The sequence below is a fragment of the Dreissena polymorpha genome, chromosome 5, assembly GCF_020536995.1.
Source record: "Dreissena polymorpha isolate Duluth1 chromosome 5, UMN_Dpol_1.0, whole genome shotgun sequence".
Taxonomy (NCBI): Eukaryota; Metazoa; Mollusca; class Bivalvia; order Myida; family Dreissenidae; genus Dreissena; species Dreissena polymorpha.
In genome coordinates this window covers 31,872,280-31,891,316 of record NC_068359.1, presented here as the reverse complement: position 1 = coordinate 31,891,316, position 19,037 = coordinate 31,872,280, and the positions used below count along the sequence as shown (strand labels likewise).

At 35.5% G+C, this 19,037-nt stretch overlaps 1 protein-coding gene across 6 annotated transcripts in view; it reads right to left on the bottom strand.

The window, feature by feature from the left end:
* The window catches only part of LOC127881757 (calcium-dependent secretion activator 1-like), a 118,538-nt gene that overhangs the window by 16,356 nt on the left and 83,145 nt on the right, over window positions 1-19,037 (bottom strand). For 4 of the 6 annotated variants that reach the window (XM_052429854.1, XM_052429856.1, XM_052429858.1 and 1 more), the window contains 6 exons: window positions 10,484-10,640; window positions 7,661-7,802; window positions 6,656-6,811; window positions 6,219-6,330; window positions 5,747-5,782; window positions 872-919 (listed from right to left, as the gene is read on the bottom strand). In XM_052429854.1, the coding sequence (XP_052285814.1) occupies window positions 872-919; window positions 5,747-5,782; window positions 6,219-6,330; window positions 6,656-6,811; window positions 7,661-7,802; window positions 10,484-10,640 (651 nt within the window). Of the gene's footprint in view, window positions 1-871; window positions 920-5,746; window positions 5,783-6,218; window positions 6,331-6,655; window positions 6,812-7,660; window positions 7,803-10,483; window positions 10,641-17,832; window positions 17,845-19,037 lie in introns of all 6 variants that reach the window. The other 2 variants (XM_052429855.1, XM_052429857.1) reach the window with 1 other exon arrangement.

The following is a 19,037-nucleotide window of genomic DNA, read 5'->3' as shown; positions in this document are numbered from 1 at the left end:
CGTATTTAAGCAGATAATTGTTTGATGATAAACAACTGTGACTAGTAAAATTGTATTTTTGGCCTGATTTTCGTTGTAAACCGTAAAATGTATTTTAAAAAACGCGAAAATCATGTAACGGATTGAAAATTGCTAAAAACGTGTACGTTTAACAACGTTGTAGGTGTTACCTTTAAAAAAAGCCCCCGTTCTGAGGATAGAAAAAGTGTATATGTTTCGATACGCTACAGCGTTTCACTGCAAAAATCGCCCAGGTGCCTAAAGGATATATTGTTAAGATCAACAATCTGACCGAGTACCATCAAGACTGGATAAACAAGAAACCGTCGGAGACGAGTGATGCTCACCAAAGTTTTTTTTTGTCACAACTCACAATATTGCACTATATATTCAGATAAAAGGAAATGTCTAGTAGTTAGGGGGACAAGAATTGCACTATATGTACAGTTAATGGAAAATTTCAAAGGGCCATAACTCTGTGAAAAATCATCCGACCAGAACCAGCTGATAATATGCACATCTCCTCTTGGTAGTGAAGCTTCCCATAAAGTTTTATTGAATTCCGGTCATTAATTGCTGAAAAATAGCCCGGACAAAAATTGTGTACGGACGGAAGGACACATGGACGGACAAACGAAGCGGCGACTATATGCTCCCCCCCAAAAATTTCGGGGGAGCATAAAAAGGTGGACTCTAGAGCTATAACGGAGCTAAATTTTTCTTATTTTCCTTATTTGTAAATAAAGAAATTAATTACACAACTAAAGAAAATGTTTTTAAAATATTTTTTTCATTGTAAATAAGAAATTGGCTAAAATAAACAAATGTTGAAAGATAAAACGAAGTTTCAAAGTAGCAAAAATGTCACTACCGTAGGCCCAGGAATAGGACGCGTCAATCCATTTTTGAACAAGCTTTTCTGGAAAACAAACATACAACAAAAATCACAATACTGAAAGCTACCTCTTCAATACAGGAAAAGCAGTCACAACAGCCATATATTGACAATGCTACAATGTACTTTGTATCTCACAAAACCTAACTGCAGATCAGAACATAAGCATGCTAGGTCTGCATACCCACACATCAGGTCTTACTACAACAGCATTCTACAGGATACCCACACACCAGGTCTTACTACAACAGCATTCTACAAAGTACTAGTAGTTAAACCCTTTACCACTTCGAAACATATTTTCACACTTTTGTAGTCCCTTAGAAAGTTAAATTTAATTTAGGACCTTTATTACTATATATAAGTTTTAAAGGCTTCATTTCGAACCCTGAGATACTGATGAGTTACTCGCAGGCTGTTCTGGTTTTATGCTGTTAGTGCACATTGCCATTGTCACTTTGCTTCTAAGTGGGAAAGGGTTAACACTCAAATGGTAACTTTGAAATATGTCTATCATTTTTTCAAGCAAGTAATGATGATGTCTTAACCTTATGATCCTATACACTCACATCCTGTAAAATAACTGTGATATTTGCAAATAAAGGGCTGAGATGGCCCTGAAATGCTGGCCTGAGTTCAAGGTACAGTTGTCAAAGACTGGGCATGGTGACCTAGTTTTTTGACCCCACTTGTCCCAGGACCAAAACATAGCCTTGACATTTTTCAGATAAACATTCTGACAATGTTTCATCAACATTCATAAATGTGGCTGGCTCCTACTGGTTATATACATTTCTAACATTTGACCTGATGACCTAATTTATAGAACTATGTGACCCAGATTGGCTCCTACTGGTTATATACATTTCTAACATTTGACCTGGTGACCTAATTTATAGAACAATGTGACCCAGATTCAAACTTGGCCTGGATATTGTCAAGATAAACATTTTAACCATGTTTTATCGAGGTTTAGTAATAAATGAGGCTTCTAGAGTGGTTACAATCTTTTCTATGATTTGACACACATGACCCAGTTTCAAACTCTGCCTAGATATTGTCAAGATGAACACAGCTAAAAGAGGTAAGCAAACGGAAAACAATGACCCAAACCTGACAAAGACTGACCATAACAGCTCACTGTGAGCACTTTGTGCTCAGGTCAGCTAACAAAAGGGAACTCAAACAAATCATTATTTTGAACCATTCAACTAAAACAATAAGAAAACAATTAGAACAAAACAGAGAAATAAGCAAGAGATGTGTCTGTCAGAAACACAATGCCTCCTATTGCGCCACTTTGAAATAAAATTTCAATATATCATTTGTCAGGTTTACAAATTATCTCCCTTTTAAAGCTTAATTACTTCCCTTGGATTGTTTTTTTTTACTTTTGACCTTGAAGGGTGACCTTGACCTTTCACCACTCAAAATGTGCAGCTTCATGAGATACACTTGCATGCCAAATATCAAGTTGCTATCTTCAATATTCAAAAAGTTATGACCAAACTTTAACGAAGGTAAAAGTTTTGGTTTAAGTTTTGGGACACACACATACAATGACAGACAGACAGGCCAAAAACAATATACCCCCTATCTTTCAATCCGGGGGCATAAAAATCCATAACACTCAAACTACATGTATGGTAGATTCTTGTTGAGTCGTGGTTAAAGAGACCGCATGAAATCACGTGATAAAACGTTCCCAAATGATGCAGTCGTTACAGAAAAAAGTTTTGACACAGTCAACATGGTCTTGCTGATAAAAAATGCGACAAAAACAGGTAAATATTGAAATTCATCAGAACCCAATACCTTCTTATCACATATTTCCTCTTTAATGTATTGTTCATATAGTGTTGCACAAAATAAGGAACACAAAATCGTTTTATAAGTATTTTCCATACTACATTTTCTGTTTTCAAGATGGCGAGGCGGTTTGACACTATATACACAATTGTTTATTTATTATTATTACATGTGTTAAACATTTGTCAAAAAAAAGATCAACGGTTAATAATTATGTTTACAATCATGCATAGTCATATATTTATAAAATATTTGAAATAAGTTAATGAAAATTACCCACGACTTAACAAGCATATAGCACGTCAGAAGCATTCCAGGTCGAATATATTTCGTTATCTTTACTTTATTGTTTCCTATGGACACTGTAGATATAGAACATATTTAACTCAAACAAAACATCCTACTACATTTTGTAAAGAAGCAAGTAATTAAACAAGAGCACTGCATAACCTGTTCCACGCTTGGCTACGGGTGCAGTTTTGAATAAATTAAAGCTTGCCAGAATTTTTTTTTTTTTTTTTTTAAAGGTCACAGTGACCTTGACCTTTGACCTAGAGACCCAACAAGAGCACCGCATAACAGGTGCCAAGCTTGGCTGCGAAAGCTTGTCAGATTTTTTTTTTTTTTTTAGAGGTCACAGTGACCTTGACCTTTGACTTAAAAATGAGTGTGGCATGTAGAACTCGTCACTGTGCATCTACATATGAAGTTTCAAAGTTGTAGGAGGATGCACTTTGATTTTAGAGCAAATGTTAAGGTATATGTTAAAGTATAATATTAGAGGTCACAGTGACCTTGACCTTTGACGTAGTGACCCAAAAATGGGTTTGGCATGTAGAACTCATCAAGGTGCACCTACATATGAAGTTTCAAAGTTGTAGGTGGAAGCACTTTGATTTCAGAGCCAATGTTAAGGTTTTAGCAAGACGCCTACGGCGGACGACGAGCTGGTTTTGACAATACCTCGGATTTTCTCCAAAAACGCTGAGCTAAAAATGGGTGTGGCATGTAGAACTCATCAAGGTGCATCTACATATGAAGTTTCAAAGTTAAAGGTGGAAGCAATTTGATTTTAGAGCCAATGTTCAAAACCTTAACAAAATGTTAAAACGCCGAGCTAAAAATGACTTTATATTTATATGTTACTAATACAAGTTACATTGAAAAACTGATGTACAAAAATGATTGTTCATTTCTTTAATGTTCAATAAATAAGTTTTTAAGATGTTCTTTTGCAATAAACATACACCATTTGAATTAATTTTAAGAAATATAACAGATTTAACAAACAAATTTTAAAGCAAAGATAACTGTGTTTATGAAAACACTTACATGTAGAAGATAGCAATTCAAATAGTAACTCAACATTTTCAATAATTGAAAAAGACAAATTAAAATTAATTATAAACATTAGCTGTGCTTTGGGATAACAGGGCTTTATGCTTGTACATAAAGTGCCATATCAAATAAGCATGTGCAGTCTTCACATATGTTTTGAATATGACAAAAAATTAACACTAGCGAGCCTTCATTTGCGATGCCAGGGGTGTGATTGAGGCAAAGTCAGAGGGGAGGAAAATTCTGTTGACTGATTTTGACTATGCGAATGGCACGCATAACGCAATGACAAACCTAAAAACAGACATTAAAATAAACAACTTCTTGAACTTCATAACAATATTTTTTTATAAAAACCTGTTAAACTTCACATTTAACATACTGAGGATGCAAAGTAAACAGTTACATGTAAGTAAGTATTTATTGTTGAGGATGCAAAGTAAACAGTTAAGTTAGTATTTATTGTGATCAATAGCAGCAGTTTTTCAATGTATTGAATTACAGTTAATAGACTAAATTTAAACAAACACACTTAGAGTGTTCTTCTGGCGTTAATGATGTATTAACTTAGTTAAATTAATATATTTAATTTGTTTACCTTTCAATATCTTGCATTTCACATCTTCACTCAGTTCGAAGCTATTTCAGTTAACTGAACAGCGTGACAAACATAATAAAGCAGAATATGCATATGAATCTGATTATACACAGACCCACAGACATATAAATCAAATCATGTTTGTCTATTTCCATGTTCGAACGATACTCTTCTAAATTGTTTTACTTCGCGAGTAGACTAAACTCCAATTTGCAAACACTGGTTTCCGTGACACAAATTCAGTGGGCACATTTCTTAACAAAATATGTGTTGCTTGTATCTAAAACGTAGTCTTTTTTTTGACAAACACATTTCATTTTTCCTATCAGAGTAGGTGATGTCAATCGTTTATTCGATTGCTATATGTTATTTTAATAATCTTAATTTTCTCTTCACAACTGCGCCATTTGCAAACAAATCAGCTGACTGCATTTTAAGAACACGATTTTAATTGGAAGATTGGGAAACGACAGCCAATTATATGGCTCGTTTTAAAAATGCTTAGGCAGAATCTACCAGTGTAAAATGCGGAGAGATTTCGCGGGCCGCGGATATTTCGGGCCGCTTATGAAATACATCCGTGGAATCGGTGGTAGCCCTTCTCCCCCACATTTTAAAAAACTAATTTACGCAAATCTCAGAAGTGACATCCGGGACAACCCGATCCGCGGAAATCCGCTGATCCGCGGAAAAATCACACCCCTGTGATGCCTTAGTTGTGAAGTTAGAAGAGTCGTGGCCCACGTATATTAAAATGTTCGCATCAAGATTAACCTTTTCATCAACTCTTCTTTGTTTAAGTGTGGAAACAAATTTTGATTTGTTGATAAAAATTCCACATTTCATGGCATTCATTTTGACGTTCATCAAACAAAGAAAATAAAAATGCAGTCACTAAAAGTATACACAAGATATCATGATAAATTCAGCCAATCCACCGCTGACGTGAACTTAACCAGTTCTTTGGTACAGAATTAAACTAAAATACATAACAATAAATATAAAACATGCTTATACAGTATAGTTGTGCACAATACCATTACTACAGGGGAGATAAGCACTGACATGGAAACACAACAAAGAGAGCTAACTTATCTAACTTATACCATGTCTCCACTGTCAAGGGCACATAAATGAAGAGCCTGAAAGGAATGGTATCTTGATCAATTACAATAAATGTGAATAGACACTTTGGAATACCACCGTTTAACACATTCAATAACATGATTTTAACGTAATTGGCAAAGATAAAATGGACTAAAGCAAGCAAGATTATCTTTCGAGGCTTAAATATTGGTACAAAGTATGTACATAGGGTATTTATAGGCAACATTTCATTAAATACTATAATAACATAATTCCCAAATTACCAGAAGAAAATTTGATGCATCATCTTAGATGTATTGGTTTTCTCAATACATTGAATTTAAAACCAACTGTGCAGTTGTGATCATACAAAATGAGTGAATATACAAGACATGATATTGTTAAATTATCTTGCAAAAGTAATGCCAATCCTGTAGGGGGAGGTGTTCGAACCAAAATAGAACACTCACAACACCTCGATATGATACTTGCCTTGTTTTTGCAGTCAATTATTGTGTTCATCATCACACACACCTCTGGTGGAATGAAGTAGTCAGTACTGCGACCACCTTTACGTAAGTATGTCTCAAATGACTTCAGAGTCCTGACCAAAAAAATGTAAAGAAAACAACATGTTTAAATACTCAAGAAAACTTTATAAATATAACCATTAAATGTCCTAAAAGTTTCAAAGAAATGCAGCAGAGCGAATATTCTGTTATTAAAATTAATTCTTACAAGGAAACAGACAAATCAGATTTTATAAATTCCACATCAATTTGAAAACACTTAATCTGATAATCCTACAAATGTATATAACATATGCTAGATTTTGATATTATGCTTAATCATTAACATTGTAGCTCAGTTTGTAGAGCCCTAGACAACAAATCAAAGTATTGCATGTTCCAAATTTAAATTGTCCCCACCTCTTAGCAGCCGCCTCGATCATGTCGGCGGCCATGAGCTTGAGTCGATGGTCGAGGTGTTCCGCGAACACCTCCTCGGGCCAGTGGAGCTCACGGATGAACGACTGCAGGGCGTCTAGCTTCCAGAGCATGTCCTCCGAGGTGGCACACCCGTTGCTGCAATCATCAAGTGTCAAGTGTACAATGAGACCTGTGCACATGATGAGAGGCATAAAATAATATCTCACCTCCTTCAAAAATGACCAAATCTGATTGGCTTAGAGCGGTAATGTGCCATGGTGTATTTTCCATCCACCCTGTGTAATTTTCCATACACCCTGTGTAATTTTCCATACACCCTGTGTAATTTTCCATACACCCTGTGTAATTTGCAATCCACCCTGTGTAATTTTCCATCCACCCTGTGTAATTTTCCATCCACCCTGTGTAATTTTCCATCCACCCTGTGTAATTTTCCATACACCCTGTGTAATTTTCCATACACCCTGAGTTATCGAGTAGTCACAGGCGTATCAGGGACGACACTTTCCGCTTTTACGGTATTTTCAGTTTTACGTTACTCGCTTTTAAGACAAAATCCTGTATAGGCCGAAAGTGTCATCCAAGATTAGCCTGTGCACACTGCAGATGATTTACTTTTGACAGACAGACATACAGACAGAGAGATGGATAGAAGGTAAAGCTATTGTCTGATCCAGTAAAATATCACTAGGGGAGAATAAACCTGATAATACAAAAATAACTGTTAATTTCAGCCATTCAGACATCCTTCTCTTGATGTACTATTCTTTGTCATGTATTACCTGCAGTTATAAACCTCCAAAAATGAAATTTAACAAGTTGGTGCGCATTATACATTACATTGATACAATTCTATTCTGACTACTATTTTGCGTAAAATTCATCCTGCTATCCTTAAAATCCATAATAGACGCCATGTTTGAAATGTAAAAAATCGGGTAGCGCGCTATACACTGTAAAGTACTGTATACTTCTTCCACGTACCCCTGTGTTTCCCAGCGCTCCTTCTCAAAGCCGCGGTGTATGGACTGGGCGATGGAGGACTCCATCAGGTCCACATACCGCACCACTTGGGGGGCAAACATGTCACGAAGGTGAAGGTGGAACTTGCCATTGCATAAATTCTCTGAAAAACACAGACTTCAGTAGTGACCGTATGGAATAACATTGATAATGTTGGAATTCGGTAATACAAAACAAACTAGAGCTTTGTCACAGATGTGACTTATACCCCCACGTGCCACATTGACACAGACTATTTTGCATACTGTCTTCACAAAACAAGAGAATCTAATTTATGGCGATTTTTAAGAATTATTATGCCATTGTTATTTATGGCCATTTTGATCTCTGAACTCTTGAATTCTGTCGCATGACACGCCGTCCAATGACTGTGAACAAAATTAATGTACAGAGTCATTTTAAAATCTCACAATGAATGACATAGTTATGGCCCGGACAAGCTCATTTATGGCCATTTTTCACTTTTGAACTTCAAGTGTGACCTTGACCTTGGAGACATCGACATAATTATTTTGCATGACACATTGTCCAATGATTGTGAACAAATGTACGAAGTAATTTTAAAATCTCACAATGAATGACATAGTTATGGCCCGGACAAGAGCATTTATGGCCATTTTTCACCTTTGAACTCACAGTGTGACCTTGACCTTGGAGATATTGACGTAATTCTTTCGCGCAACACACCATCCAGTGATGGTGAACAAATGTGCCAGATGATTTTAAAATCTCACAATGAATGACATAGTTATGGCCCGGACAAGCTCATTTAGGGCCAATTTTGACCTTTAAACTCAAAGTGTGACCTTGACCTTGGAGATATCAACGTAATTCTTTTGCGCGACACACCAGCTAACGATGGTGAACAAATGTGCCAAATGATTTTAAAATCTCACAATGAACAACATAGTTATCGCCCGGACAAGCTCATTTATGGCCATTTTTTACCTTTGAACTCAAAGTGTGACCTTGACCGTGGAGATATCGACTTAATTCTTTCGCGCGACACACCGGCCAATGATGGTGAACAAATGTGCCAAATGATTTTAAAATCTCACAATGAACAACATAGTTATCGCCCTGACAAGCTCATTTATGGCCATTTTTTACCTTTGAACTTAAAGTGTGACCATGACCTTGGAGATATAAACATAATTCTTTCGCATGACACACCGTCCAATGATGGTGAACCAATGTGCCGAATGATTTTAAAATCTCACAATGAACGACATAGTTATTGCCTGGACAAGCTCATTTATGGCCATTTTTGATCTTTGAACTCAAAGTGTGACCTTGACCTTGGAGATATCGACGTAATTCTTTCGCGCGACACACCGTCCAATGATGGTGAACAAATGAACCAAGTTATTTAAAAATCTAAAGATAAAAGACATAGTGATGGTCCGGACAAACTTTCTGTTTAAAACACACTAAGTGACCCCGTGACCTAGTTTTTGACCCGGCATGACCCATATTCAAACTTGACCTATACATCATCTAGACACAACTTGTGACCAAGTTTGGTGAAGATCTGATGAAATTTCGGGACAGACCGACAGACCGACCGGCGGACCGACATACAAAGTGATTCCTATATAGCCCCCATTACCAATGGTAATAGGGGTATAATTATATAATATTATAAGTATATAATTATAATGCAATATTATACTGCAATATTACACTGATATGCAAGTGTGACCAACATGGACTGCACCAGCTTATCTGTAACAACACTTCATCCATACATTATTTTTATTTAGTCCAAAACTCAGAAAATGCTGGAATCATGAAAATTAATACATGTACAAATATCTGCAACTTATTTACTGAAATGAAAGTTTAGCTATCATGGACTGCACCTACTTATCTACAACCACACTTCATGCACGGAGATTCAGCCAAGGTTTATTTAAAACTTTACCACTTAGATACGCATTTTTACGTATTTGTAGTCCCTTAGAAAGTTAAATTTCATTAAACACCTTTCGTACTATATTCAAGTTTTAAAGGCATCATTTCCAACTCTTTGTTACTAATGAGCAGCAAACAGCATCAATCCTGAACAGACTGCGAGTTACTCACAGGCTGTACTGGTATTATGCTGTTTGCACATAGCCATTTTCACTTTGCTTCTGAGTAGGAAAGGGTTCAAGGATTTTTTATGTGTGTTTCGCTCTGATAAAACCAGGTATAATGAATGTACGTAAAGTTTCGTCCCACATTAATCGGTGCAGACTGCACAAGCTAATCAGGAGAGACAGTTAACCCTTTGCATGCTGGGAAATTTGTCATCTGCTAAAATGTCGTCTGCGCAATTTCTAAAATTAGCATTTTCTTTGATTTTTTTTCAAAGAATACTATCAGAATAGCAATCAGTTTGAATCCTGATGAGACGCCACGTTTTGTGGCGTCTCATCTGGATCCAAACTGTTTGCAAAGGTCTTCAAAATTCGGTTCCAGCACTCAAAGGGTTAACACTTTTATGGAACTGTTTGTTCAAAAGATGTCTCTTCTTAACAAAAATCTAGTTTTAGCGGTAACTGGTTATCATATGCAGACTGCACAGGCTAACCTGGGCCAACACTTTAGGCACATGCATTCAACCCTGTTTTCATAATGCAAGGCGCATATTCCAATGCCAGAGTTTTATTTAAAACATTTTTTATTTGTGCCTCGCTCTGAAAAAACCAGGTATAATGAATATGGGTAAATTCTTGACCTGGATTACCCAGTGCATACCGCACGAGCTAAATTGTCAAAAATTCAATTGCCCAGTCCTACCATCAGTTCTGAGATAGTCATTGAGCATCTGAAAGAGTGGGAAGCTGTCCCAGGTGTCGGGGGGCTGAGCCTCTAGAGCTGCGTCCATGTCGACCGCAAACAGCGACCAGAAGATCTCCGCATGTTCCACCAGGAGGTCACTGAACCACGCAAACGCCTGCAAAAGAGTTACTGCGATGTTGAAAGTGACAAAATGAAATTCAAAGTATATCAAATCTTTTTTCTTTTTACATGCATGTAAGGTTGCGGATTTTTTCATGTAAGGTCTAACAACTCCAACAATAACTACAATGCTATTACAAGTTTATGAAGTCATTTTCTTTTAGGTAAAGTGACTAATTCATAATACAGGTCAGGTTACGTTATGTAAGGTCTAATTACTCCAATGTATTACTATTTTATAGAAACTGTAGATGTAAACATAAAAACATGGCATTGTTGTGTTTACAAAATGGATTTTGAGTTTAAATCATTTCCTCTACATAAGTGTTCTATATATATATATATCAAATAGAGTGTCATTATTTAATGATGTCAAGAAAGTCAATTGAGTTTAAGAACAATTTATGCTTGGAACAAGAAGGCCAAAGGCCCTTAGGCACTCACCTGAGACACTATGGAACTTTAAACCATTTATGCCTAGTGTACTCTCCCATCATTCTAAATTGGATCAATTTATTTCCAAAATTATGGATGTCTAGTATATTTATTTCTATATTTAGAATATTTCTGACAGAAATTCCTTCAAGCAAACAGCGCAGACCCTGATGAGACGCAGAATCATGTGGCGTCTCATCGGGGTCTACGCTGTTTGTCAAGGCCTTTTTCCTAGACGCTAGGCATAAATGGGTTAATGTTCTGAGCAGGTATTGTTCATGAGGTTTCACAAGTTTTACAATACACTACATGGCTGCCATGTATTTTAACATACCACAATCCCTATCAAATTTACAATTCTAAGCAAATTTCAGATGAGTGGGTCAATAAAGTGACTTGTAGAGTGGTCAAATTGTTTTACTATAGCCACATTTAGAAAACTGCCCCAACCTCATGGCAGCCATTTTTTTCGATGGAGAGGAACCATATCTCACTTGTCCAAAAATGCCTAGAACAAAAGTTAAGGGCAAGTTTCATGAAGACTGAACACACAAATGTGACTTAAAGAGATCACGTGCTTTTTCTTCAATTTGACCAAGTGACCTTGTTTTTGGTCCCACATGACCCAGTTTTGTACTAAGCAGCTTTATCATCGGGACAAATATCCACACGAAGTTTCATAAAGACTGGTTAACATATTTGGCTTCTCGAGTGTTCACAATATTTTTTGAAATTTGACATTGAAACCTAGTTCTTCACCCTACATAACCTAGTTTAGATCTTGGCTCTCCCATAAATGGGACTACTGTTCCGACCAAGTTTCACAAAAACTTGGCAATTAATGCAGCCTCTCGATTGTTTACAAGGCAAATGTTAATGACTAACTACGGACAAACAGCGATCACAGAAGCTCATCATGAGCACTCTAAGCTCAGGTGAGCTAATAAAATGTAGTAGGAACGTCTGACTGAATGCATCCCAAACAAAGATAGTTAAGATTCAAATGAAACATTAACATAGACCAATGCCCCAGCAGCAATACGTTAAATACAGAGCTTATTCAACATGATCTTTCTGCTCAGTGAAGCACAAAATGAACTGAGTCAACAGTAGTTATTTTAACAGTCCATGCAAATAACAGATGGAATTAGGTGGTTCTTACGTGAACTAAAACATTGAACAAAGTGATAAATGACTATAAATGATAATTTGAATTCAATACGAATAGTCACATGTTTTAAAGATCCACCCAAATCCTGTTATCTTCTATGTCATAGGTGACATAGCCAAAAACATATACACACATTCATAATTATTGTCACCACTAGTCTGGGTTTGTGGAATCATAAGCAGAACAGATACAAATATAAAACAAAGAAATCCAAATTCTAATCCTAAACTGTGTGCACTAATATTACCTGGAAACCTGTTAAAAGAGGGGAAATGCATCCAGTTTAAAAAATGTGTATTTCCCTTGTGTTCCCTATTTTAGGAAACATATACATTGTTGCAATTACATACAACAGTAACAACACATATAAATCAAAATTACTGAATTTACAAAAGCATGTAACTGCATCACATCTAAAATGAATAACAAACAAGAGCACAGCATAACGGGTGCCAACGCTCGGCTGCGGGTGCATTTTTGAATAAATGAAAGCTTGTCAGATTTTTTTCTTTTAAGAGGTCACTGTGACCTTCACTTTTGACCTAGTGACCCAAAAATGGGTGTGGCGTTAAGAACTCATCAAGGTGCATCTACATATGAAGTTTCAAAGTTGTAGGTGGAAGCACTTTGATTTTAGAGCAAAATGTCAAAGTTTTAGCACGACGCCAGCGAACGACACGACACAACGAGCTGGCTATGACAACAACTCGGGGGTTTCCCCGAAAAAAGCCGAGCTAAAAATGAAATTGAGAAGAACACAAATTATTGTGCAGAAGAAACAAACACTATCCTTGCAGTGCTGTTAAAGTGTTTAAAAGGTTAGCAAATCAGAGGCCTAAGAGTAAATAATCTGAAATTAATTTGTGCTAAAACTTCCAATCTAAAAAAAAGCACACATCAGTTTGACATTGGCATAGCTCTTACTCTACTCTATAGTAGTAAAGGTGTTTATACTCTAGTACCCTATCTTCACTTTACTCTATAGTAGTAAAGGTGTTACTCTGGTACCCCGATTTAACTTTACTCTATAGTGGTAAAGGTCTTACTCTGGTACTCGATCTTCACTTTACTCTATAGTAGTAAAGGTCTTACTCTGGTGCCCAATCTTTACTTTACTCTTTAATAGTAAAGGTGTTACTCTGGTACCCAATCTTTACTTTACTCTTTAATAGTAAAGGTGTTACTCTGGTACCCGATCTTCACTTTACTCTATAGTAGTAAAGGTGTTACTCTGGTACCCGATCTTCACTTTACTCTTTAATAGTAAAGGTCTTGCATCATTCAAATCTCTCACAGCAACACCCGTTCAACACTGTGTGGTGACATAATTATGGCATTATAATATACAGATTATTTAAATGAGAATTCATGTCCTTTTGAATGGGTAATTGTCATGGCCTTGTGTATATGATTAAATCTAACCACTCTTAGTTTGATTTCCTCTGTATAGCTCTGTTTTGTAAATTTTGTTTTAAATCGCTCACAAACACATTTGAATGGTTTTATAGAAAATTATTACAGAATAAAAATAATGTATGCATCATAATTAAATAAGAAAATTAACACTCCTGGCAAAGAAAAATGTTAAAAATATATGTTTGTATATCTATTATCATTAAAATCGCAAAAATTATATATGCCAGCAAAGGAAAAATGGAAGAGGGGTTAATGCTGGAATCATTTTTTCATCTGACCTTGAGTTGAAAATCTATCAACGATATCAACATGAAAATTCATATGTAAATAGAATCCATTTTAAGCAGTTCCAATTTACAAGAGCCATAATTATTGATATCATATTCTCATGCATAACTTTTATTTCGCGTCTGAAAATTAAGACACACAAAATATTCCCAAAATACAGGTGTCTAAAAATTAAGAGACAAAAATACAGGTGTATGAAAAAATTAGAGAAACTCTCAAAAAGTTGCATTGACGATCAGATTGGGTATGCAATATGTATAGCGTCAATTGTGTCAACAAATAGTAAAACGTGGTTGTAAAATACCACACTGCAATGGTATAAGTTTCTTTTGTATTAGATTAACTAAAAGCTGTTAGGTGAAACCAATAACTTCTATGTGATTGTGGACATCTTTATAGGATATCATCAATTGAGTGTCGTTCTGGAAAAACTGGGCTTAATGCATGTGTTCTAAGTGTCATCCCAGATTTTTGTGCAGCCGCACTGGCTTATCAGGGACCACACTTTTCCCATACACTGTATTTTCGTTTAGAAGAGACTTCTTTTAAGGGGTGTTGCGGCAGTTTATTTAACCGAGGTTATATTTATAGCAACACCGATGATGCTTTTATCACAACTCAATATTTTTGTTATAAGTATTATCAGAAATGACCGAGTTTGTTCTTAATACGATTGTCAGTGGTTCGATCCCAGGTGGGGTAAACTTTTTTTTCTTTCTTTAATTTCATTCTTGTTTTATACTTGAGCTCTTTTGTCCTGTTGTTTACATTTATCAATTTAAAGCATTTAAACACAAACTTTAAATCATGCCGAAATCTGTGAACATGTAAGTTATCAATGATAAAGGTCGAGTTTGATACTGTATGGTATTATGTTTGTGATTGAATATTGTTTTTATTAATGTCTTTTGGTAAGCTGTTGTGATCCCAGTTAAGATTGTAAACAATGTCTAATGTTTATGCATATTTCTAACAATCTATGTACCGGCACTTGGATTTTGCCTTATTGCTGTATTTTATGAAATTTGACGTCTAGATGGAAGGGATAATTAAAACAAAAAATCTCTGTTAAAAGTGCGGTTACCCCCTATTTTTATTTGTGTTTTATGATGAGAATACGTAGATGAACATATTTGAGCAGTTTCCCAGAATTCTATTTGACAGAAAAAAAAATTAATTTCATTTATGTGGTTACAATAGAAAACAAGAGGGCCATGATGGCCCTGAATTGCTCACCTGACTAACCTTGCTACATCAACTTAAATTCTATCAGACCCATATACAATCCCAAGAAAGATTTCATTAATTAATACATTCTGACAAAATGTCATTAAGACGTGATGAAAACTGTGACCTCTTTCATCTACACAAGGTTTTACCAGAATTGGCCCGGTGACCTAATTTTTGACCCCAGATGACCCATATACGATCCAAAATCAGATATTATCAAGATAAACATTCTGACCATACTTCATTAAGATCAGATGAAAACTATGACCTCTATTGTCTACACAAGGTTTTTTCTATGATTTGACCTAGTGACCTAGTTTTTGACCACAGATGACCCAAATACAATCCCATCCCAGATTTCATCAAGATTAACCTTCTGGCCAAATTTAATTAAGTTTGGATGAAAACTGTGACCTCTACTGTCTAAAAAAGTTGTTTTTTTAATTTGACATAGTGACCCAGTTTTTAACCCTAGAGGACCCAAATTCAATCCCAACACAGATTTTAACAAGACAAACATTCTGACAACATTTAATTAAGATCCTGATGAAAACTGTGACCTCTATTGTCTACACAAGGGTTTTTTATGATTTGACCTAGTGACCTAGTTTTTGACCCCAGATGACCCAAATACAATCCTAATCCAGATTTTATCAAGATAAATATTCTGACCAAATTTCAAAAAGATTGGATGAAAACTATGACCTCTATTGTCTACACAAGGTTTTTCTTTTATTTGACCTAGTGACCTAGTTTTTGACCCCAGATGACCCAAATACAATCCCAACCCAGATTTCATCAAGACAAACATTCTGACCAAATTTCATAAAGATTGGATGAAAAATGTGACCTCTATTGTCTACACAAGGTTTTTCTAATATTTGACCTATTGACCTAGTTTTTGACCCCAGGTGACCCAAATATAATCCCAACCCAGATTTCATCAAGATAAACATTCTGATCAAATTTTATAAAGATTGGATGGAAACTGTGATCTCTATTGTCTACACAAGGTTTTTCTATGATTTGACCTAGTGACCTAGTTTTTGACCCAAGATGACCCAAATACAATCCCAACCCAGATTTCATCAAGACCAACATTCTGACCAAATTTCATAAAGATTGGATGAAAACTGTGACCTCTATTGTCTACACAAGGTTTTTCTATTATTTGACCTTGTGACCTAGTTTTTGACCCCAGATGACCCAAATACAATCCCAACCCAGATTTCATTTAGATAAACATTCTGACCAAATTTCATAAAGATTGGATGAAAACTGCGACCTCTAATGTCTACACAAGGTTTTTCTATTATTTGACCTAGTGACCTAGTTTTTGACCTAGTGACCTAGTTTTGACCCCAGATGACCCAAATACAATCCCAACCCAGATTTCATTAAGATAAACATTCTGACCAAATTTCATAAAGATTGGATGAAAACTGCGACCTCTAATGTCTACACAAGGTTTTTTTATTATTTGACCTAGTGACCTAGTTTTTGACCTAGTGACCTAGTTTTTGACCCCAGCTGACCCAAATACAATCCCAACTCAGATTTCATCAAGATAAACATTCTGACCACATTTCATAAAGATTGGATGAAAACTGTGACATCTTCTGTCTACACAAACAAATTGTTGACGGTTTTTCTATTATTTGACCTAGTGACCTAGTTTTTGACCCCAGATGACCCAAATACAATCCCAACCCAGATTTCATCAAGATAAACATTCTAACCAAATTTCATAAAGATTGGATGAAAACTGCGACCTCTATTGTCTACACAAGGTTTTTCTATTATTTGACCTAGTGACCTAGTTTTTGACCTAGTGACCTAGTTTTTGACCCCAGATGACCCAAATACAATCCCAACCCAGATTTCATCAAGATAAACATTCTGACCACATTTCATAAAGATTGGATGAAAACTGTGACCTCTACTGTCTACACAAACAAATTGTTGACGGACGCACACACACACGCACGCACAACGAACGCCGGACATCACACGGTCACATAAGCTCACCATGTCACTTCGTGACAGGTGAGCTTAAAATAATGTTTTTTGGGGTGACATAAACATTATAAAAAATAAATTTCTTAAAATGTAACTTGTGTACTCCATTTTATTGGTAATGTGTGGTTTAATGAAATGGTATATGATGTATCTTAGCTTATATAATATCTACATGTTGCTAATTTCATAGGTTATTTATTATTTTTCCGCAATTAGAGATTTTTCAGTTTTATTGAAAAAAAACATGTTATATAATGGTGAATAAAATCAAAACAAGGCCGGTGACCCTATCTTTTTATTTCATTTTTCATAAAGTATTTGTATATATATATTAAATATAAATTTTGGACATAATCTATTCGATGGAAAAAAATCAGCAAAACTGCAGCAACACCCCTTAAACAACAAATTCCATAACAACAGAAAGCACATGCATTAAGCCCTGTTTTCCCAGAGCAAGATTCAGTTATTTCCAATGTTTATCTCACAACATTACATTTCAAGTGCATCATGCGTGCATCCCCATTACATGAGGGTGAGTGTGTGGCTACATGTTTGAACGTTGTTACATTCTCCTAATGTCATGCCAATGTGAATCTGATGTGCGACTAACCATCAAAACTTTTACCTTATCATGGGGCTGACAATGGAAAGAAATAAACGAATAAATGTCAACTTTAATATGTCGGTAACCCATAACTTCTGTCTTGGCTACACTTTTTTTTAAATATTTAATTTCTTTTTTTTTGCTTAGTGATATTAAGTAGAGTCCGTTCAACTATGAACTATTTTTTTCATGTAATTGCGCTAATAAATACTTTGAAAAATATTGCTAACAATTGTTAAAAAAAAGTTTTTAATTCATCAAAAATTTATGCTTACTCTACTAGCATTAACATAAAAGCCTACCACAATTTACAGCAATATAAAAGCAAAGCTCTGAAAATAACCTGCCAATGACTTTCTATAACATTCATACTAGTATATGTTTCTATACATCCAGCTAATTCTTAAGTATAACTTAAAAAAAATGAATATAACAGTAATACACAATTTACCATATAAACAAGTTGTTCAAGTGCTCCTGCTAGGCCTAAATGGAAGGGCGCCCTGCCCTGCCCTGCCCTTCCGAGGCCGTGTCCTGCCCTTTTATTTCTTTTACATAATATGATAATTTATTAATCTCTTATTACATTGTTGTTAATTTAATCTATTCCGCATTGTAGACATTTTATTTGCCTGGTTTAATAATAATGGGAATAATATATTCTAACAATTATTAATAACATAAAAACTAATATGCAACAGGGAGCATTCCAGATACGCCCAGGCGATCGAAAGTGCCCTTTTCAACAAAATACTGCGCGCTCCAAAGTGCCCTTTTGACAAACTAGCCCCACCCCCCAGCCCTTTTAAATTCCTAGCTTGAGCACTGTCAGTTGCCTTCTAGAATTGATTAAATTTAGAAAGCGGTTTATTTGCAATATATTACAATAAATTGCAAGAAGCAACAAGAAGCACATTATACAAAAGTGTTCCTCGCATACAATATTTCTCATTGCCCACACAAAAAAGATGTTTAAACTGAAATGAGAAAAGTTAAAATAAATTATTAAACATCAAACAATTAATTAAACAAGAGATGTGTTCGTCAGAAACACAATACCCCCTATTGCGCCGCTTTGAAATTATTTTTTTTTTACCTTGAAGGATGACCTTGACCTTGAACTTCCACCACTAAAAATGTGCAGCTTCATGAGAACGCCGCTTTGATTTTTTTTTCTTTTTTTACCTTTGACCTTGAAGGATGACCTTGACCTTGAACTTCCACCA